Below are 23,196 nucleotides of genomic sequence, written 5' to 3' on the forward strand. Positions count from 1 at the left end.
ACCCCCCATGACGCCTGACCCCTTGACCCCCTGACCCCTGACCCCTTGACCCCTTGACCTTTGACCCCGGCCGTTGTTTCCCTGCAGGCGTCGCTGTGTGAGCACCGCTCATCTTGTGCCCCCTGACCCCTCACCCCCCATGACCCCATGACCCTTAACTCCTGGGCCTTTGACCCCCTGACCCCTTGACCCCTTGACCTTTGACCCCGGCCGTTGTTTCCCTGCAGGCGTCGCTGTGTGAGCACCGCTCATCTTGTGCCCCCTGACCCCTCCGCCCCCATGACCCTTAACTCCTGGGCCTTTGACCCCCTGACCCCTTGACCCCCTGACCCCATGACCTTTGACCCCGACCGGTGTTTCCCTGCAGGCGTCGCTGTGTGAGCACCACTCATCTTGTGCCCCCTGACCCCTCGCCCCCCATGACCCCATGACCCTTAACTCCTGGGCCTTTGACCCCCTGACCCCTTGACCACCTGACCCCGTGACCCCCGTGACCCCTTGACCCCGTGACCTTTGACCCCGGCCGTTGTTTCCCTGCAGGCGTCGCTGTGTGAGCACCGCTCATCTTGTGCCCCCTGACCCCTCACCCCCCATGACCCCATGACCCTTAACTACTGGGCCTTTGACCCCCTGACCCCTTGACCACCTGACCTTTTGACCCCCGTGACCCCTTGACCCCGTGACCTTTGACCCCGGCCGGTGTTTCCCTGCAGGCGTCGCTGTGTGAGCACCACTCATCTTGTGCCCCCTGACCCCTCGCCCCCCCATGACCCCATGACCCTTAACTCCTGGGCCTTTGACCCCCTGACCCCTTGACCACCTGACCCCTTGACCCCCGTGACCCCTTGACCCCGTGACCTTTGACCCCGGCCGTTGTTTCCCTGCAGGCGTCGCTGTGTGAGCACCACTCATCTTGTGCCCCCTGACCCCTCGCCCCCCATGACCCCATGACCCTTAACTCCTGGGCCTTTGACCCCTTGACCCCCTGACCCCTTGACCCCGTGACCTTTGACCCCGGCCGTTGTTTCCCTGCAGGCGTCGCTGTGTGAGCACCGCGCTTCGTTCCCGCTGGTGCAGCGTTGGCTGCGGCGCTGCGTGGCCATGCCGCAGTTCCACGCCGTGCTCGGGCCCCTGCCTAACGAGGACACTAATGAGGCTAATGAGGGCGCTAATCAGGCTAATGAGGGCGCTAATCAGGCTAATGAGGGCGATAATCAGCCTAATGAGGGCGATAATCTGACGAATGAGGGCGATAATCTGACTAATGAGGGTGAGAGTGGGCTTAGGAAGGGCCGTAAGGTGACCAAGGAGGGCGCTAATGAGGCTAATGAGGGCGCTAATGAGGCTAATGAGGGCTCTGATGAGGCTAATGAGGGCGCTAATGAGCCTAATGAGGGTGCTAATGAGGCTAACGAGGCGAAGAAGGGCCCTAAAGTGCCCAAGGAGAGCCCTAAGAAGGGCCCTAATGAGGCTAACGAGGGCGCTAATGAGGCTAACGAGGGCGCTAATGAGGCTAATGAGGGCGCTAATGAGGCTAACGAGGGCGCTAATGAGGCTAATGAGGGCGCTAATGAGGCTAACGAGGGCGGGAAGAGCGCGTCGCAGCTGCGCAAGGAAGCCAAGCGGCGCCTGAAGATGGAGCGCTATCAGAGCAAGCAGCAGCGCAGCGCGGCGCAGGTGCGTGTGGGGCCTATGGGGCAGCTGTGGGGTTTGGGGGCATCTATGGGGCAGCTATGGGGTGGTTATGGGGTTTGGGGGCAACTATGGGGTGGCTATGGGGTTTGGGGGCAGCTATGGGGCGGCTGTGGGGTTTGGGGGCATCTATGGGGCGGCTATGGGGTGGTTATGGGGTTTGGGGGCAGCTATGGGGCGGCTATGGTGTTTGGGGGCAGTTATGGGGCGGCTATGGGGTTTGGGGGCGCCTATGGGGCAGCTATGGGGTGGCTATGGGGCGGCTATGGGGTTTGGGGGCAAATATGGGGCAGCTATGGGGCGGCTATGGGGTTTGGGGGCAAATATGGGGCAGCTGTGGGGCGGCTGTGGGGTTTGGGGGAGCCTATGGGGTAGCAGTAGGGTGTGGGGGCAGCTATGGGGTGGCTATGGGGTTCGGGAGCGCCTATGGTGCAGCTTTGGGGCTGCTATGGGGTGTGGAGGCACCTATGGGGCGGCTATGGGGTTTGGGGGCAGCTATGGGGCGGCTATGGGGTGTGGGGGCACCTATGGGGCAGCTATGGGGTGGCTATGGGGTTCGGGAGTGCCTATGGTGCAGCTATGGGGTGTGGAGGCACCTATGGGGCGGCTATGGGGTTTGGGGGCAGCTATGGGGCGGCTATGGGGTTTGGAGGCACCTATGGGGCAGCTATGGGGTGGCTATCGGGCGGCTATGGGGTTTGGGGACAAATAAGGGGCAGCTATGGGGCAACTATGGGGCGGCTGTGGGGTTTGGGGGCAACTATGGGGTGGCTATGGGGTTTGGGGGCAGCTATGGGGCGGCTGTGGGGTTTAGGGGCATCTATGGGGCGGCTATGGGGTGGTTATGGGGTTTGGGGGCAGCTATGGGGCGGCTATGGGGTTTGGGGGCAGTTATGGGGCGGCTATGGGGTTTGGGGGCGCCTATGGGGCAGCTATGGGGTGGCTATGGGGCGGCTATGGGGTTTGGGGGCAAATATGGGGCAGCTATGGGGCGGCTATGGGGCGGCTATGGGGTTTGGGGGCAAATATGGGGCAGCTGTGGGGCGGCTGTGGGGTTTGGGGGAGCCTATGGGGTAGCAGTGGGGTGTGGGGGCAGCTATGGGGTGGCTATGGGGTTCGGGAGCGCCTATGGTGCAGCTTTGGGGCTGCTATGGGGTGTGAGGGCACCTATGGGGCGGCTATGGGGTTTGGGGGCAGCTATGGGGCGGCTATGGGGTGTGGGGGCACCTATGGGGCAGCTATGGGGTGGCTATGGGGTTCGGGAGTGCCTATGGTGCAGCTATGGGGTGTGGAGGCACCTATGGGGCGGCTATGGGGTTTGGGGGCAGCTATGGGGCGGCTATGGGGTTTGGAGGCACCTATGGGGCAGCTATGGGGTGGCTATCGGGCGGCTATGGGGTTTGGGGACAAATAAGGGGCAGCTATGGGGCAACTATGGGGCGGCTGTGGGGTTTGGGGGCAACTATGGGGCAGCTGTGGGGTTTGGGGGCATCTGTGGGGCAGCTATGGGGTGGTTATGGGGTGTGGAGGCACCTATGGGGCGGCTATGGGGTTTGGGGGCAGCTATGGGGCGGCTATGGGGTTTGGGGGCGCCTATGGGGCAGCTATGGGGTGGCTATCGGGCGGCTATGGGGTTTGGGGACAAATAAGGGGCAGCTATGGGGCAACTATGGGGCGGCTGTGGGGTTTGGGGGCGCCTATGGGGCGGCTATGGGGTGTGGGGGCACCTATGGGGCGGCTGTGGGGTTTGGGGGCAGCTATGGGGCGGCTATGGGGTGTGGGGGCAGCTATGGGCGGCTGTGGGGTTTGGGGGTAGCTATGGGGCGGCTGTGGGGTTTGGAAGCACCTATGCGGTGGCTATGGGTTTTGAGGGTGCCTATGGGGCAGCTGTGGGGCGGCTATGGGGTTTGGGGGCAGCTATGGGGCGGTTATGGGGTTTGGGGGCGCCTGTGGGGCAGCTATGGGGCGGCTATGGGGTTTGGGGGCGCTTATGGGGTGGCTATGGGGCAGCTATGGGGTTTGGGGGCGCTTATGGGGTGGCTATGGGGCGGCTATGGGGTTTGGGGGCGCTTATGGGGTGGTTATGGGGTTTGGGGGAGCCTATGGGGCAGCTATGGGGCGGCTATGGGGTTTGGGGCGGGTATGGGGCAGCTATGGGGTGTGGGGATGCCTATGGGGCAGCTGTGGGGCGGCTATTGGGCGGCTATGGGGTTTGGGGCAGGTATGGGGTGGCTATGGGGTGAGGGGGTGCCTATGGGGCGGCTATGGGGTTTGGGGGTGCCTATGGGGCGGCTATGAGGCATTGGGATCACTTATGGGGTTTTGGGGTCACTTATGGGGCATTGGGATCACTTATGGGGCTTTGGGGTCACTTATGGGGTCACTTATGGGTTTGGGGTCACTTATGGGGTCACTTATGGGGCTTTGGGGTCACTTACGCGGTCACTTATGGGGCTTTGGGGTCACTTATGGGCTTTGGGGTCACTTATGGGGCTTTGGGGTCACTTATGGGGTTTGGGATCACTTATGGGGCTTTGGGTTCACTTATGGGGTCACTTATGGGTCTGGGGTCACTTATGGGGTCACTTATGGGTCTGAGGTCACTTATGGGGTCACTTATGGGGTTTGGGGTCACTTATCGTGTCACTTATGGGGTCTGGGGTCACTTATGGGGTCACTTATGGGTCTGAGGTCACTTATGGGGTCACTTATGGGGTCACTTATGGGTCTGAGGACATTTATGGGGTCACTTATGGGTCTGAGGTCACTTATGGGGTCACTTATGGGGTCACTTATGGGTCTGAGGTCACTTATGGGGTCACTTATGGGTCTGAGGTCACTTATGGGGTCGCTTATGGGGTCACTTATGGGGTCTGGGGTCACTTATGGGGTCACTTATGGGTCTGAGGTCACTTATGGGGTCGCTTATGGGGTCACTTATGGGGTCTGGGGTCACTTATGGGGTCACTTATGGGTGTGGGGTCACTTATGGGTTTGGGGTCACTTATGGGGTCTGGGGTCACTTATGGGGTCACTTATGGGTGTGGGGTCACTTATGGGTTTGGGGTCACTTATGGGGTCTGGGGTCACTTATGGGGTCACTTATGGGTGTGGGGTCACTTATGGGTTTGGGGTCACTTATGGGGTCTGGGGTCACTTATGGGGTCACTTATGGGTCTGAGGTCACTTATGGGGTCACTTATGGGTGTGGGGTCACTTATGGGTGTGGGGTCACTTATGGGGTCACTTATGGGTGTGGGGTCACTTATGGGGTCACTTATGGGTCTGAAGTCACTTATGGGGTCGCTTATGGGGTCACTTATGGGGTCTGGGGTCACTTATGGGGTCACTTATGGGTCTGAGGTCACTTATGGGGTCACTTATGGGGTTTGGGGTCACTTATGGGGTCACTTATGGGGTCACTTATAGTGTCACTTATGGGTCTGAGGTCACTTATGGGGTCACTTATGGGTGTGGGGTCACTTATGGGTCTGAGGTCACTTACGGGGTCACTTATGGGGTCACTTATGGGGTCACTTATGGGGTCTGGGGTCACTTATGGGGTCACTTATGGGTCTGAGGTCACTTATGGGGTCACTTATGGGGTTTGGGGTCACTTATGGGGTCACTTATGGGGTCACTTATGGGGTCTGGGGTCACTTATGGGGTCACTTATGGGTCTGAGGTCACTTATGGGGTTTGGGGTCACTTATAGTGTCACTTGTGGGGTCTGGGGTCACTTATGGGGTCACTTATGGGTCTGAGGTCACTTATGGGGTCGCTTATGGGGTCACTTATGGGCGTGGGGTCACTTATGGGGTCACTTATGGGTGTGGGGTCCCCGCAGCCGCAGCCGAAGGCGCCGCGCAAACAGCGCCGGGATCCCGGAGTGCTCAGCTACGACGTACACACCCCCCCCGGCACCAAAAAGGGTCCGCTGCGCTGTGGGGCGATGTGGGGCGGGATGGGGGTGGGCTGTGGGGTGGGGTGGAGGCGCTGTGGGGCGCTATGGGGCCCTGTGGGGTGATGTGGGGCAGGATGGGGGTGGGCTGTGGGGCGCTATGGGGCCCTGTGGGGCGCTATGGGGCCCTGTGGGGCGATGTGGGGCGGGATGGGGGTGGGCTGTGGGGCGCTATGGGGCCCTGTGGGGCGATGTGCGGCGGGGATGGGGGTGGGCTGTGGGGCGCTATGGGGCCCTGTGGGGGCGCTATGGGGCCCTGTGGGGCGATGTGGGGCGGGATGGGGGTGGGCTGTGGGGCGCTATGGGGCCCTGTGGGGCAATGTGGGGCGGGATGGGGGTGGGCTGTGGGGCACTATGGGGCCCTGTGGGGCGCTATGGGGCCCTGTGGGGCAGGATGGGGGTGGGCTGTGGGGCGCTATGGGGCCCTGTGGGGCGTGATGTGGCCCTATGGGGCGATGTGGGGTGGGATGGGGGTGGGCTGTGGGGTGGGGTGGGGCCCTCTGGGGCGCTATGGGGCCCTGTGGGGCAGGATGGGGGTGGGCTGTGGGGCGCTATGGGGCCCTGTGGGGTGATGTGGGGCAGGATGGGGGTGGGCTGTGGGGCGCTATGGGGCCCTCTGGGGCGCTATGGGGCCCTGTGGGGCAGGATGGGGGTGGGCTGTGGGGCGCTATGGGGCCCTGTGGGGCGTGATGTGGCCCTGTGGGGCGATGTGGGGCGGGATGGGGGTGGGCTGTGGGGCGGGGTGGAGGCGCTGTGGGGCGCTATGGGGCCCTGTGGGGTGATGTGGGGCGGGATGGGGGTGGGCTGTGGGGTGGGGTGGAGGCGCTGTGGGGCGCTATGGGGCCCTGTGGGGTGATGTGGGGCAGGATGGGGGTGGGCTGTGGGGTGGGGTGGAGGCGCTGTGGGGCGCTATGGGGCCCTGTGGGGCAGGATGGGGGTGGGCTGTGGGGCGCTATGGGGCCCTGTGGGGCGTGATGTGGCCCTGTGGGGCGATGTGGGGCGGGATGGGGGTGGGCTGTGGGGCGGGGTGGAGGCGCTGTGGGGCGCTATGGGGCCCTGTGGGGCGATGTGGGGCAGGATGGGGGTGGGCTGTGGGGCGCTATGGGGCCCTGTGGGGCAGGATGGGGGTGGGCTGTGGGGCGCTATGGGGCCCTGTGGGGCGATGTGGGGCGGGATGGGGGTGGGGCCCTCTGGGGCACTATGGGGCCCTGTGGGGTGATGTGGGGCGGGATGGGGGTGGGCTGTGGGGTGGGGTGGAGGCGATGTGGGGCGGGATGGGGCCCTGTGGGGTGATGTGGGGGCAGGATGGGGGTGGGTTGTGGGGCGGGGTGGGGCCCTGTGGCGTGCTATGGGGTGATGTGGGGCGGGATGTGGGTGGGATATGGGGCTCTGTGGGGCGGGATGGGGGTGGGCTGTGGGGCGGGATAGGGCCCTGTGGGCTGCTATGGGGCGATGTGGGGCAGGATGGGGGTCGGCAATGGGACGGGATGGGGCCTTGTGGGGTGATGTGGGGCGAGATGGGGGTGGGCCATAACCCCACCCGGCCCCACACCCCCATAACCCCCCCAGCCCCATAACGGCCCCAGCCCCATAACCGAACCTGACCCCATAACGACCCCGGCCCCATAACCCCACCTGCCCCATAACCCCCCCCCAGCCCCATAACCCCTCCAGCCCCATAACCCCACCTGCCCCATAACCCCACCTGCCCCATAACCCCCCCCAGCCCCATAGCCCCACCTGCCCCATAACCCCACCTGCCCCATAACGACCCCGGCCCCATAACCCCAACTGCCCCATAGCCCCACCTGCCCCATAGCCCCTCTGCCCCATAATGACGCCAGCTCCATAACCCCAACCTGCCCCATAACCCCCCCAGCCCCATAACCCCAACTGCCCCATAGCCCCACCTGCCCCATAACCCCACCTGCCCCATAGCCCCACCTGCCCCATAACAACCCCAGCCCCATAACCCCATCTGCCCCATAACCCCACCTGCCCCATAGCCCCTCTGCCCATAATGACGCCAGCTCCATAACCCCAACCTGCCCCATAACCCCCCCCAGCCCCATAACCCCAACTGCCCCCATAGCCCCACCTGCCCCATAGCCCCACCTGCCCCATAGCCCCACCTGCCCCATAACAACCCCGGCCCCATAACCCCATCTGCCCCATAACCCTACCTGCCCCATAACGACCCCGGCCCCATAACCCCATCTGCCCCATAACCCCACCTGCCCCATAACCCCCCCCAGCCCCATAACCCCACCTGCCCCATAACCCTACCTGCCCCATAGCCCCACCTGCCCCATAACGACCCCAGCCCCATAACCCCATCTGCCCCATAACGACCCCGGCCCCATAATGACCCCGGCCCCATAATGACCCTGGCCCCATAACGAGCCTGGCCCCATAACGAGCCCGGCCCCATAGCGGTGCTGTCCCTGCCCCATAGATGTGTCGGGGCCGCTGCCGGAGTCGTACAGCCCGCGCTACGTGGAGGCGGCGTGGTACAGCTGGTGGGAGAAACAGGGCTTCTTCAAACCCGAGTACGGGGTAAGGCCTGCCCCATAGCTGCCCCATAGCTGCCCCACAGCTGCCCCATAGCTGCCCCATAGCTGCCCCATAGCTGCCCCATAGCTGCCCCATAGCTGTGGTGTGGTACAGCTGGTGGAGAAACAGGGCTTCTTCAAACCCGAGTACGGGGTAAGGCTGCCCCATAGCTGCCCCATAGCTGCCCCACAGCTGCCCCATAGCTGCCCCATAGCTGCCCCATAGCTGCCCCATAGCTGCCCCATAGCTGTGGTGTGGTACAGCTGGTGGGAGAAACAGGGCTTCTTCAAACCCGAGTACGGGGTAAGGCCTGCCCCATAGCTGCCCCATAGCTGCCCCACAGCTGCCCCATAGCTGCCCCATAGCTGCCCCATAGCTGCCCCAGAGCTGCCCCATAGCTGCCCCACAGCTGCCCCACGGCTGCCCCATAGCTGCCCCACAGCTGTGGTGTGGTACAGCTGGTGGGAGAAACAGGGCTTCTTCAAACCCGAGTACGGGGTAAGGCCTGCCCCATAGCTGCCCCATAGCTGCCCCATAGCTGCCCCACAGCTGCCCCACAGCTGCCCCATAGCTGCCCCATAGCTGCCCCACAGCCGCCCCATAGCTGCCCCACAGCCGCCCCATAGCTGTGGTGTGGTACAGCTGGTGGGAGAAACAGGGCTTCTTCAAACCCGAGTACGGGGTAAGGCCTGCCCCATAGCTGCCCCATAGCTGCCCCATAGCTGCCCCACAGCTGCCCCACAGCTGCCCCACGGCTGCCCCATAGCTGCCCCACAGCTGCCCCATAGCTGTGGTGTGGTACAGCTGGTGGGAGAAACAGGGCTTCTTCAAACCCGAGTACGGGGTAAGGCCTGCCCCATAGCTGCCCCATAGCTGCCCCATAGCTGCCCCACAGATGCCCCATAGCTGCCCCATAGCTGCCCCATAGCTGCCCCATAGCTGCCCCATAGCTGCCCCATAGCTGTGGTGTGGTACAGCTGGTGGGAGAAACAGGGCTTCTTCAAACCCGAGTACGGGGTAAGGCCTGCCCCATAGCTGCCCCATAGCTGCCCCAGAGCTGCCCCATAGCTGCCCCACAGCTGCCCCACAGCTGCCCCATAGCTGCCCCATAGCTGCCCCACAGCCGCCCCATAGCTGCCCCACAGCCGCCCCATAGCTGTGGTGTGGTACAGCTGGTGGGAGAAACAGGGCTTCTTCAAACCCGAGTACGGGGTAAGGCCTGCCCCATAGCTGCCCCATAGCTGCCCCATAGCTGCCCCACAGCTGCCCCACAGCTGCCCCACGGCTGCCCCATAGCTGCCCCACAGCTGCCCCATAGCTGTGGTGTGGTACAGCTGGTGGGAGAAACAGGGCTTCTTCAAACCCGAGTACGGGGTAAGGCCTGCCCCATAGCTGCCCCATAGCTGCCCCATAGCTGCCCCACAGCTGCCCCATAGCTGCCCCATAGCTGTGGTGTGGTACAGCTGGTGGGAGAAACAGGGCTTCTTCAAAACCCGAGTACGGGGTAAGGCCTGCCCCATAGCTGCCCCATAGCTGCCCCATAGCTGCCCCATAGCTGCCCCACAGCTGCCCCATAGCTGCCCCACAGCTGCCCCATAGCTGCCCATAGCTGTGGTGTGGTACAGCTGGTGGGAGAAACAGGGCTTCTTCAAACCCGAGTACGGGGTAAGGCCTGCCCCATAGCTGCCCATAGCTGCCCCATAGCTGCCCCACAGCTGCCCCACAGCTGCCCCACAGCTGCCCCATAGCTGTGGTGTGGTACAGCTGGTGGGAGAAACAGGGCTTCTTCAAACCCGAGTACGGGTAAGGCCTGCCCCATAGCTGCCCCATAGCTGCCCCACAGCTGCCCCATAGCTGCCCCATAGCTGCCCCATAGCTGCCCCATAGCTGCCCCCATAGCTGCCCCATAGCTGTGGTGTGGTACAGCTGGTGGGAGAAACAGGGCTTCTTCAAACCGGAGTACGGGGTAAGGCCTGCCCCATAGCTGCCCCATAGCTGCCCCATAGCTGCCCCACAGCTGCCCCACGGCTGCCCCACAGCTGCCCCATAGCTGCCCCACGGCTGCCCCATAGCTGTGGTGTGGTACAGCTGGTGGGAGAAACAGGGCTTCTTCAAACCCGAGTACGGGGTAAGGCCTGCCCCATAGCTGCCCCATAGCTGCCCCACAGCTGCCCCATAGCTGCCCCACAGCTGCCCCATAGCTGCCCCATAGCTGCCCCACAGCTGCCCCATAGCTGCCCCATAGCTGCCCCACAGCTGCCCCACGGCTGCCCCATAGCTGCCCCACAGCTGTGGTGTGGTACAGCTGGTGGGAGAAACAGGGCTTCTTCAAACCCGAGTACGGGGTAAGGCCTGCCCCATAGCTGCCCCATAGCTGCCCCATAGCTGCCCCACAGCTGCCCCACAGCTGCCCCATAGCTGCCCCATAGCTGCCCCACAGCCGCCCCATAGCTGCCCCATAGCTGTGGTGTGGTACAGCTGGTGGGAGAAACAGGGCTTCTTCAAACCCGAGTACGGGGTAAGGCCTGCCCCATAGCTGCCCCATAGCTGCCCCATAGCTGCCCCACAGCTGCCCCACAGCTGCCCCACGGCTGCCCCATAGCTGCCCCACAGCTGCCCCATAGCTGTGGTGTGGTACAGCTGGTGGGAGAAACAGGGCTTCTTCAAACCCGAGTACGGGGTAAGGCCTGCCCCATAGCTGCCCCATAGCTGCCCCATAGCTGCCCCACAGATGCCCATAGCTGCCCCATAGCTGCCCCATAGCTGCCCCATAGCTGCCCCATAGCTGCCCCATAGCTGTGGTGTGGTACAGCTGGTGGGAGAAACAGGGCTTCTTCAAACCCGAGTACGGGGTAAGGCCTGCCCCATAGCTGCCCCATAGCTGCCCCACAGCTGCCCCATAGCTGCCCCATAGCTGCCCCATAGCTGCCCCATAGCTGCCCCATAGCTGTGGTGTGGTACAGCTGGTGGGAGAAACAGGGCTTCTTCAAACCCGAGTACGGGGTAAGGCCTGCCCCATAGCTGCCCCATAGCTGCCCCACAGCTGCCCCATAGCTGCCCCATAGCTGCCCCATAGCTGCCCCATAGCTGCCCCATAGCTGTGGTGTGGTACAGCTGGTGGGAGAAACAGGGCTTCTTCAAACCCGAGTACGGGGTAAGGCCTGCCCCATAGCTGCCCCATAGCTGCCCCACAGCTGCCCCATAGCTGCCCCATAGCTGCCCCATAGCTGCCCCAGAGCTGCCCCATAGCTGCCCCACAGCTGCCCCACGGCTGCCCCATAGCTGCCCCACAGCTGTGGTGTGGTACAGCTGGTGGGAGAAACAGGGCTTCTTCAAACCCGAGTACGGGGTAAGGCCTGCCCCATAGCTGCCCCATAGCTGCCCCATAGCTGCCCACAGCTGCCCCACAGCTGCCCCATAGCTGCCCCATAGCTGCCCCACAGCCGCCCCATAGCTGCCCCACAGCCGCCCCATAGCTGTGGTGTGGTACAGCTGGTGGGAGAAACAGGGCTTCTTCAAACCCGAGTACGGGGTAAGGCCTGCCCCATAGCTGCCCCATAGCTGCCCCATAGCTGCCCCACAGCTGCCCCACAGCTGCCCCACGGCTGCCCCATAGCTGCCCCACAGCTGCCCCATAGCTGTGGTGTGGTACAGCTGGTGGAGAAACAGGGCTTCTTCAAACCCGAGTACGGGGTAAGGCCTGCCCCATAGCTGCCCCATAGCTGCCCCATAGCTGCCCCACAGATGCCCCATAGCTGCCCCATAGCTGCCCCATAGCTGCCCCATAGCTGCCCCCATAGCTGCCCCATAGCTGTGGTGTGGTACAGCTGGTGGGAGAAACAGGGCTTCTTCAAACCCGAGTACGGGGTAAGGCCTGCCCCATAGCTGCCCCATAGCTGCCCAGAGCTGCCCCATAGCTGCCCCACAGCTGCCCCACAGCTGCCCCATAGCTGCCCCATAGCTGCCCCACAGCCGCCCCATAGCTGCCCCACAGCCGCCCCATAGCTGTGGTGTGGTACAGCTGGTGGAGAAACAGGGCTTCTTCAAACCCGAGTACGGGTAAGGCCTGCCCCATAGCTGCCCCATAGCTGCCCCATAGCTGCCCCACAGCTGCCCCACAGCTGCCCCACGGCTGCCCCATAGCTGCCCCACAGCTGCCCCATAGCTGTGGTGTGGTACAGCTGGTGGGAGAAACAGGCTTCTTCAAACCCGAGTACGGGGTAAGGCCTGCCCCATAGCTGCCCCATAGCTGCCCCATAGCTGCCCCACAGCTGCCCCATAGCTGCCCCATAGCTGTGGTGTGGTACAGCTGGTGGGAGAAACAGGGCTTCTTCAAACCCGAGTACGGGGTAAGGCCTGCCCCATAGCTGCCCCATAGCTGCCCCATAGCTGCCCCATAGCTGCCCCACAGCTGCCCCATAGCTGCCCCACAGCTGCCCCAAGCTGCCCCATAGCTGTGGTGTTTCAAACCCGAGTACGGGGGTAAAGGCCTGCCCCATAGCTGCCCCATAGCTGCCCCACAGCTGCCCCACAGCTGCCCCACAGCTGCCCCATAGCTGTGGTGTGGTACAGCTGGTGGGAGAAACAGGGCTTCTTCAAACCCGAGTACGGGGTAAGGCCTGCCCCATAGCTGCCCCATAGCTGCCCCACAGCTGCCCCCATAGCTGCCCCATAGCTGCCCCACAGCTGCCCCACAGCTGCCCCACAGCTGCCCCATAGCTGTGGTGTGGTACAGCTGGTGGAGAGAACAGGGCTTCTTCAAACCCGAGTACGGGGTGTAAGGCCTGCCCCATAGCTGCCCCATAGCTTGCCCCATAGCTGCCCCATAGCTGCCCCACAGCTGCCCCATAGCTGCCCCACAGCTGCTTGCCCATAGCTGCCCCATAGCTGTGGTGTGGTACAGCTTGGTGGGAGAAACAGGGCTTCTTCAAACCCGAGTACGGGGTAAGGCCTGCCCCATAGCTGCCCCATAGCTGCCCCAAAGCTGCCCCACAGCTGCCCCCACAGCTTGCCCCACAGCTGCCCCATAGCTGACTGTGGTGTGGTTACAGCTGGTGGGAGAGAAACAGGGGCTTCTTCAAACCCGAGTACGGGGGTAAGGGCCTGCCCCATAGCTGCCCCATGAGCTGCCCCACAGCTGCCCCATAGCTGCCCCATAGCTGCCCCATAGCTGCCCCCATAGGCTGCCCCATAGCTGTGGTGTGGTACAGCTGGTGGGAGAAACAGGGCTTCTTCTCAAACCGCGGAGTAACGGGTAAGGCCTGCCCCATAGCTGCCCCATAGCTGCCCCATAGCTGCCCCACAGCTGCCCCACGGCTGCCCCACAGCTGCCCCATAGCTGCCCCACGGCTGCCCCATAGCTGTGGTGTGGTACAGCTGGTGGGAGAAACAGGGCTTCTTCAAACCCGAGTACGGGGTAAGGCCTGCCCCATAGCTGCCCCATAGCTGCCCCACAGCTGCCCCAAGCTGCCCCATAGCTGCCCATAGCTGCCCCATAGCTGCCCCATAGCTGTGGTGTGGTACAGCTGGTGGGAGAAACAGGGCTTCTTCAAACCCGAGTACGGGGTAAGGCCTGCCCCATAGCTGCCCCATAGCTGCCCCACAGCTGCCCATAGCTGCCCCATAGCTGCCCCATAGCTGCCCAAGAGCTGCCCCATAGCTGCCCCACAGCTGCCCCACGGCTGCCCCATAGCTGCCCCATAGCTGTGGTGTGGTACAGCTGGTGGGAGAAACAGGGCTTCTTCAAACCCGAGTACGGGGTAAGGCCTGCCCCATAGCTGCCCCATAGCTGCCCCATAGCTGCCCCACAGCTGCCCCACAGCTGCCCCATAGCTGCCCCATAGCTGCCCCACAGCCGCCCCATAGCTGCCCCACAGCCGCCCCATAGCTGTGGGTGTGGTAACAGCTGGTGGGAGAAACAGGGCTTCTTCAAACCCGAGTACGGGGTAAGGCCTGCCCCATAGCTGCCCCATTAGCTGCCCCATAGCTGCCCCACAGCTGCCCCACAGCTGCCCCAACGGCTGCCCCATAGCTGCCCCACAGCTGCCCCATAGCTGTGGTGTGGTACAGCTGGTGGGAGAAACAGGGCTTCTTCAAACCCGAGTACGGGGTAAGGCCTGCCCCATAGCTGCCCCATAGCTGCCCCATAGCTGCCCCACAGATGCCCCATAGCTGCCCCATAGCTGCCCCATAGCTGCCCCATAGCTGCCCCATAGCTGCCCCATAGCTGTGGTGTGGTACAGCTGGTGGGAGAAACAGGGCTTCTTCAAACCCGAGTACGGGGTAAGGCCTGCCCCATAGCTGCCCCATAGCTGCCCCACAGCTGCCCCATAGCTGCCCCATAGCTGCCCCATAGCTGCCCCATAGCTGCCCCATAGCTGTGGTGTGGTACAGCTGGTGGGAGAAACAGGGCTTCTTCAAACCCGAGTACGGGGTAAGGCCCTGCCCCATAGCTGCCCCATTAGCTGCCCCACAGCTGCCCCATAGCTGCCCCATAGCTGCCCCATAGCTGCCCCATAGCTGCCCCCATAGCTGTGGTGTGGTACAGCTGGTGGGAGAAACAGGGCTTCTTCAAACCCGAGTACGGGGTAAGGCCTGCCCATAGCTGCCCCATAGCTGCCCCAGCTGCCCCATAGCTGCCCCATAGCTGCCCCATAGCTGCCCCAAGCTCCCATAGCTGCCCACAGCTGCCCACGGCTGCCCCATAGCTGCCCCACAGCTGTGGTGTGGTACAGCTGGTGGGAGAAACAGGGCTTCTTCAAACCCGAGTACGGGGTAAGGCCTGCCCCATAGCTGCCCCATAGCTGCCCCATAGCTGCCCCACAGCTGCCCCACAGCTGCCCCTAGCTGCCCCATAGCTGCCCCCAGCCGCCCCATAGCTGCCCCACAGCCGCCCCATAGCTGTGGTGTGGTACAGCTGGTGGGAGAAACAGGGCTTCTTCAAACCCGAGTACGGAGGTAAGGCCTGCCCCATAGCTGCCCCATAGCTGCCCCATAGCTGGCCCCACAGCTGCCCCCACAGCTGCCCCACGGCTGCCCCATAGCTGCCCCACAGCTGCCCCATAGCTGTGGTTGTGGTACAGCTGGTGGGAGAAACAGGGCTTCTTCAAACCCGAGTACGGGGTAAGGCCTGCCCCATAGCTGCCCCATAGCTGCCCCATAGCTGCCCACAGATGCCCATAGCTGCCCCATAGCTGCCCCATAGCTGCCCCATAGCTGCCCCATAGCTGCCCCATAGCTGTGGTGTGGTACAGCTGGTGGGAGAAACAGGGCTTCTTCAAACCCGAGTACGGGGTAAGGCCTGCCCCATAGCTGCCCCATAGCTGCCCCAGAGCTGCCCCATAGCTGCCCCACAGCTGCCCCACAGCTGCCCCATAGCTGCCCCATAGCTGCCCCACAGCCGCCCCATAGCTGCCCCACAGCCGCCCCATAGCTGTGGTGTGGTACAGCTGGTGGGAAGAAACAGGGCTTCTTCAAACCCGAGTACGGGGTAAGGCCTGCCCCATAGCTGCCCCATAGCTGCCCCATAGCTGCCCCACAGCTGCTCCCACAGCTGCCCCATCGGCTGCCCCATAGCTGCCCCACAGCTGCCCCATAGCTGTGGTGTGGTACAGCTGGTGGGAGAAACAGGGCTTCTTCAAACCCGAAGTACGGGGGTAAGGCCTGCCCCATAGCTGCCCCATAGCTGCCCCATAGCTGCCCCCATAGCTGCCCCACAGCTGCCCCATAGCTGCCCCACAGCTGCCCCATAGCTGCCCCATAGCTGTGGTGTGGTACAGCTGGTGGGAGAAACAGGGCTTCTTCAAACCCGAGTACGGGGTAAGGGCCTGCCCCATAGCTGCCCCATAGCTGCCCCCATAGCTGCCCCACAGCTGCCCCACAGCTGCCCCACAGCTGCCCCATAGCTGTGGTGTGGTACAGCTGGTGGGAGAAAACAGGGCTTCTTCAAACCCGAGTACGGGGTAAGGCCTGCCCCATAGCTGCCCCATAGCTGCCCCACAGCTGCCCCATAGCTGCCCCATAGCTGCCCCATAGCTGCCCCATAGCTGCCCCATAGCTGCCCCATAGCTGTGGTGTGGTACAGCTGGTGGGAGAAACAGGGCTTCTTCAAACCGGAGTACGGGGTAAGGCCTGCCCCATAGCTGCCCCATAGCTGCCCCATAGCTGCCCCACAGCTGCCCCCACAGGCTGCCCCACAGCTGCCCCATAGCTGCCCCACGGCTGCCCCATAGCTGTGGTGTGGTACAGCTGGTGGGAGAAACAGGGCTTCTTCAAAACCCGAGTACGGGGTAAGGCCTGCCCCATAGCTGCCCCATAGCTGCCCCAAGCCCATAGCTGCCCCATAGCTGCCCCATAGCTGCCCCATAGCTGCCCCATAGCTGCCCCATAGCTGTAGGTGTGGTACAGCTGGTGGGAGAAACAGGGCTTCTTCAAACCCGAGTACGGGGTAAGGCCTGCCCCATAGCTGCCCCATAGCTGCCCCACAGCTGCCCCATAGCTGCCCCATAGCTGCCCCATAGCTGCCCCAGAGCTGCCCCATAGCTGCCCCACAGCTGCCCCACAGGCTGCCCCATAGCTGCCCCACAGCTGTGGTGTGGTACAGCTGGTGGGAGAAACAGGGCTTCTTCAAACCCGAGTACGGAGGGGTAAGGCCTGCCCCATAGCTGCCCCATAGCTGCCCCATAGCTGCCCCACAGCTGCCCCACAGCTGCCCCATAGCTGCCCCATAGCTGCCCCACAGCCGCCCCATAGCTGCCCCACAGCCGCCCCATAGCTGTGGTGTGGTACAGCTGGTGGGAGAAACAGGGCTTCTTCAAACCCGAGTACGGGGTAAGGCCTGCCCCATAGCTGCCCCATAGCTGCCCCATAGCTGCCCCATAGCTGCCCCACAGCTGCCCCATAGCTGCCCCACAGCTGCCCTCATAGCTGCCCCATAGCTGTGGTGTGGTACAGCTGGTGGGAGAAACAGGGCTTCTTCAAACCCGAGTACGGGGTAAGGCCTGCCCCATAGCTGCCCCATAGCTGCCCCATAGCTGCCCCACAGCTGCCCCACGGCTGCCCCACAGCTGCCCCATAGCTGCCCCATAGCTGCCCCATAGCTGCCCCACAGATGCCCCATAGCTGCCCCACAAATGCCCCATGGATGCCCATGGCTGCCCCATAGAGATTCCCATAGATGCCCCATAGCTGCCACATAGCTGCCCCACCACTGCCCCACAGCTGCCCCACCGCTGCCCCATAGCTGCCCCACAGATGCCCCATAGCTGCCCCATAGCTTGCCCCATAGCTGCCCCACAGCTGCCCCACAGGCTGCCCCATAGCTGCCCCATAGCTGCCCCAACAGCTGCCCCATAGCTGCCCCATAGCTGCCCCACAGCTGCCCCACAGCTGCCCCATAGCTGCCCCATAGCTGCCCCATAGCTGCCCCACAGCTGCCCCCACAGCTGCCCCATAGCTGCCCCATAGCTGCCCCACAGCTGCCCCATAGCTGCCCCATAGCTGCCCCACAGCTGCCCCACAGCTGCCCCATAGCTGCCCCATAGCTGCCCCACAGCTGCCCCATAGCTGCCCCATAGCTGTGGTGTGGTACAGCTGGGTTGGGAGAAACAGGGCTTCTTCAAACCCGAGTACGGGGGTAAGGCCTGCCCCATAGCTGCCCCATAGCTGCCCCACAGCTGCCCCATAGCTGCCCCACAGCTGCCCCATAGCTGCCCCATAGCTGCCCCATAGCTGCTGGTGTGGTACAGCTGGTGGGAGAAACAGGGCTTCTTTAAACCGGAGTACGGGGTAAGGCCTGCCCCATAGCTGCCCCATAGCTGCCCCATAGCTGCCCCATAGCTGCCCCCCACAGCTGCCCCATAGCTGCCTCATAGCTGCCCCATAGCTGTGGTGTGTACAGTGCTGGGGGAGAAACAGGGCTTCTTCAAACCCGAGTACGGAGTAAGGCCTGCCCCATAGCTGTGCCCCATAGCTGCCCCACAGCTGCCCCATAGCTGCCCCACGGCTGCCCCATAGCTGCCCCACAGCTGCCCATAGCTGCCCCACAGCTGCCCCATAGCTGCCCCATAGCTGTGGTGTGGTACAGCTGGTGGGAGAAACAGGGCTTCTTCAAACCCGAGTACGGGGTAAGGCCTGCCCCATAGCTGCCCCATAGCTGCCCCACAGCTGCCCCACAGCTGCCCCATAGCTGCCCCACGGCTGCCCCATAGCTGCCCCATAGCTGTGGTGTGGTACAGCTGGTGGGAGAAACAGGGCTTCTTCAAACCCGAGTACGGAGTAAGGCCTGCCCCATAGCTGCCCATAGCTGCCCCACAGCTGCCCCACAGCTGCCCCATAGCTGCCCCATAGCTGCCCCACAGCTGCCCCATAGCTGCCCCATAGCTGTGGTGTGGTACAGCTGGTGGGAGAAACAGGGCTTCTTCAAACCCGAGTACGGGGTAAGGCCTGCCCCATAGCTGCCCCATAGCTGCCCCACGGCTGCCCCACAGCTGCCCCATAGCTGCCCCATAGCTGCCCCACAGCTGCCCCTACAGCTGCCCCATAGCTGCCCCATAGCTGCCTTACAGCTGCCCCATAGCTGCCCCATAGCTGCCCCCACAGCTGCCCCATAGCTGCTCCATAACCATCCCATAGTGCCCCATAACCACTCCATATTGCCCCATAGTGCCCCACAACCACCCCATAGTGCCCCACAACCACCCCATAGTGCCCCATAGTGCCCCATAACCACCCCATAGTGCCCCATACCACCTCATAGTGCCCCATAACCACCCCATAGTGCCCCATAACCACTCCATAGTGCCCCATAGTGCCCCATAACCACCCCATAGTGCCCCATTAACCACCCCCTAGTGCCCCATAACCACCCTATAGTGCCCCACAACCACCCCATAGTGCCCCACAACCACCTCATATTGCCCCATAGTGCCCCATTAACCACCCCATAGTGCCCCATAGTGCCCCATAACCACCCCATAGTGCCCCATAACCACTCCATAGTGCCCCATTAGTGCCCCATAACCACCCCATAGTGCCTCATAGTGCCCCATAACCACCCCATAAGTGCCCCATAACCACCCCATAACTGCCCCATAGTGCCCCGTAACCACCCCATAATGCCCCATACTGCCCCATAACCACCCCATAGTGCCCCCATAACCACCCTATAGTGCCCCCACAACCACCCCATAGTGCCCCACAACCACCCCATATTGCCCTGTAGTGCCCCATAACCACCCCATAGTGCCCCATAGTGCCCCACAACCACCCCCATATTGCCCCATAGTGCACCATAACCACTCCATAGTACCCCATAGTGCCCCATAACCACCCCATATTGCCCCATAACCACCTCATAGTGCCCCATAACCACCCCATAGTGCCCCATAGTGCCCCATAACCACTCCATAGTGCCCCATAGTGCCCCATAACCACCCCATAACCACCCCATAGTGCCCCATAACCACCTCATAGTGCCCCATAACCACCCCATAGTGCCCCATAACCACCTCATAGTGCCCCATAACCACCTCATAGTGCCCCATAGTGCCCCATAACCACCCCATAGTGCCCCATAGTGCCCCATAACCACCTCATAGTGCCTCATAGTGCCCCATAACCACCGCATAGTGCCCCATAGTGCCCCATAACCACTCCATAGTACCTCATAGTGCCCCATAACCACCCCATAGTGCCTCATAGTGCCCCACAACCACCCCATAGTGCCCCATAGTGCCCCATAAGCACTCCATAGTGCCCCATAACCACCCCATAGTGCCTCATAGTGCCCCATAACCACCCCATAGTGCCCCATAGTGCCCCATAACCACCTCATAGTGCCTTCATAGTGCCCCATAACCACCCCATAGTGCCTCATAGTGCCCCATAACCACCCCATAGTGCCTCATAGTGCCCCCATAACCACCCTATAGTGCCCCATAACCACCCCATAGTGCCCCATAGTGCCCCATAACCACTCCATAGTGCCCCATAGTGCCCCACAACCACCCCATAGTGCCCCATAGTGCCCCATAAGCACTCCATAGTGCCCCATAACCACCCCATAGTGCCTCATAGTGCCCCATAACCACCCCATAGTGCCCATAACCACCCCATAGTGCCCCATAACCACCCTATAGTGCCCCATAACCACCTCATAGTTGCCCCATAACCACCCCATAGTGCCCCATAACCACCTCATAGTGCCCCATAACCACCCCATAGTGCCCCATAGTGCCCCATAACCACCTCATAGTGCCCCATAGTGCCCCATAACCACTCCATAGTGCCCCATAGTGCCCCATAACCACCCCATATTGCCACATAACCACCCTATAGTGCCCCATAACCACCCCATAGTGCCCCATAGTGCCCCATAACCACTCCATAGTACCTCATAGTGCCCCATAACCACCCCATAGTGCCTCATAGTGCCCCACAACCACCCCATAGTGCCCCATAGTGCCCCATAACCACTCCATAGTGCCCCATAGTGCCCCATAACCACTCCATTAGTGCCTCATAGTGCCCCATAACCACCCCATAGTGCCCCATAACCACCCCATAGTGCCCCATAAACCACCCTATAGTGCCCCATAACCACCCCATATTGCCCCGTAGTGCCCCACAACCACCCCATAGTGCCCCATAACCACCCCATAGTGCCCCATAACCACCCCCTATAGTGCCCCACAACCACCCCTTATTGCCCCGTAGTGCCCCACAACCGCCCCCATAGTGCCCCACCACCTCCCCACAGCCCTTCCCTCCCCCCTTCCGTCCCCCGCCCCACACGTTGCCCCCGTTGTGCCCCACAGCGCTCGAGGATCTCGGAGCCGAACCCCCCACGGAGTGTTCATGATGTGCGTTCCGCCCCCCAACGTCACCGGGACTCTGCACCTCGGCCACGCGCTCACCAGCGCCATCCAGGGACGCCCTGACCCGGTGGTGAGCCCCACTGCGCCCCTCAGCTGCCCCACGGCTGCCCCACAGCTGCCCCACAGCTGCCCCATAGCTGCCCCATAGCTGCCCCACGGCTGCCCCATAGCTGCCTCATAGCTGTCCCATTGCTGCCCCATGGCTGCCCCATGGCTGCCCCATAGCTGCCTCATAGCTGTCCCATTGCTGCCCCATAGCTGCCCCATAGCTGCCCCACGGCTGCCCCATAGCTGCCTCATAGCTGTCCCATTGCTGCCCCATGGCTGCCCCATAGCTGCCCCAAGGCTGCCCCATGGCTGCCCCACAGCTGCCCCATGGCTGTCCCATAGCTGCCCCATAGCTGCCTCATAGCTGTCCCATTGCTGCCCCATGGCTGCCCCATAGCTGCCCCATGGATGCCCCACGGCTGCCCCACGGCTGCCCCACGGCTGCCCCACAGCTGCCCCACGGCTGCCCCACGGCTGCCCCACGGCTGCCCCATAGCTGCCCCACAGCTGCCCCACGGCTGCCCCACGGCTGCCCCACGGCTGCCCCATGGCTGCCCCACGGCTGCCCCATAGCTGCCCCATGGCTGCCCCATAGCTGTTCCATAGCTGTTCCAGAGCTGCCCCACGGCTGCCCCATAGCTGCCCCATGGCTGCCCCATAGCTGCCCCACGGCTGCCCCATAGCTACCCCATGGCTGCCCCATAGCTGCCCCATGGCTGCCCCATAGCTACCCCATAGCTACCCCATAGCTGTTCCAGAGCTGTTCCAGAGCTGCCCCACGGCTGCCCCATAGCTGCCCCATAGCTGCCCCACGGCTGCCCCATAGCTGCCCCATAGCTGCCCCATGGCTGTTCCAGAGCTGCCCCATAGCTGCCCCATGGCTGCCCCATAGCTGCCCCACAGCTGCCCCATGGCTGCCCCATAGAGATCCCATGGCTGCCCCACAGCTGCCCCATGGCTGCCCCATAGAGATCCCATGGCTGCCCCATAGCTGCCCCATGGCTGTTCCAGAGCTGTTCCAGAGCTGCCACATGGCTGCCCCATAGCTGCCCCATGGCTGCCCCATAGCTGCCCCACAGCTGCCCCATGGCTGCCCCACAGCTGCCCCATAGCTGCCCCACGGCTGCCCCATGGCTGACCCACAGCAGCCCCATAGCTGCCCCACCACTGCCCCATAGCTGTTCCCACCCCACACTGCCCCACACTGTGCCCCACACCCACCCCACCCTGTGCCCCACACTGTGCCCCACTCCCACCCCACACTGTTCCCCACACTGTTCCCCACACCCACCCCACACTGTGCCCCACACTGTGCCCCACACCCACCCCCACACCCACCCCACACTGTGCCCCACACTGTGCCCCACATCCACCCCACTCCCACCCCACACTGTTCCCCACACCCACCCCACACTGTGCCCCACACTGTGCCCCACTCCCACCCCACACTGTGCCCCACTCCCACCCCACACCCACCCCACTCCCACCCCACACTGTGCCCCACTCCCACCCCACACCCACCCCACACTGTGCCCCACAGGCACCGCATGTGTGGGGCGACGACGCTGTGGAACCCGGGCTGTGACCACGCCCCACCCCACACTGTGCCCCACACTGTGCCCCACACCCACCCCACACCCACCCCACACTGTGCCCCACATCCACTCCCACCCCACATCCACCCCACTCCCACCCCACACTGTGCCCCACACTGTGCCCCACAGGCACCGCATGTGTGGGGCGACGACGCTGTGGAACCCGGGCTGTGACCACGCCCCACCCCACACTGTGCCCCACATCCACCCCACTCCCACCCCACACTGTGCCCCACACCCACCCCACTCCCACCCCACACTGTGCCCCACATTGCCCCACAGGCACCGCATGTGTGGGGCGACGACGCTGTGGAACCCGGGCTGTGACCATGCCCCACCCCACACTGTGCCCCACATCCACCCCACATCCACCCCACTCCCACCCCACACTGTGCCCCACTCCCACCCCACACTGTGCCCCACTCCCACCCCACACCCACCCCACACTGTGCCCCACTCCCACCCCACTCCC

The 23,196-nt window shown here is 63.2% G+C and overlaps 1 protein-coding gene across 1 annotated transcript in view; it reads left to right on the forward strand.

The window, feature by feature from the left end:
- Positions 1-1,038: 1,038 nt before the first annotated feature.
- LOC136046496 (valine--tRNA ligase-like) overlaps positions 1,039-23,196 on the forward strand; it is a gene marked incomplete at its 3' end in the record, with an annotated part of 43,126 nt that continues 20,968 nt past the window's right edge. Inside the window, 6 exon segments of the mRNA XM_065733081.1 lie at positions 1,039-1,683; positions 5,540-5,624; positions 8,109-8,209; positions 21,022-21,042; positions 21,044-21,133; positions 21,135-21,151. Coding sequence (XP_065589153.1) covers positions 1,102-1,683; positions 5,540-5,624; positions 8,109-8,209; positions 21,022-21,042; positions 21,044-21,133; positions 21,135-21,151 — 896 coding nt within the window.

The sequence above is a fragment of the Cyrtonyx montezumae genome, unplaced genomic scaffold (assembly GCF_038088225.1).
Source record: "Cyrtonyx montezumae isolate F1298 unplaced genomic scaffold, pur_monq_1.0 scaffold_163, whole genome shotgun sequence".
Taxonomy (NCBI): domain Eukaryota; kingdom Metazoa; phylum Chordata; class Aves; order Galliformes; family Odontophoridae; genus Cyrtonyx; species Cyrtonyx montezumae.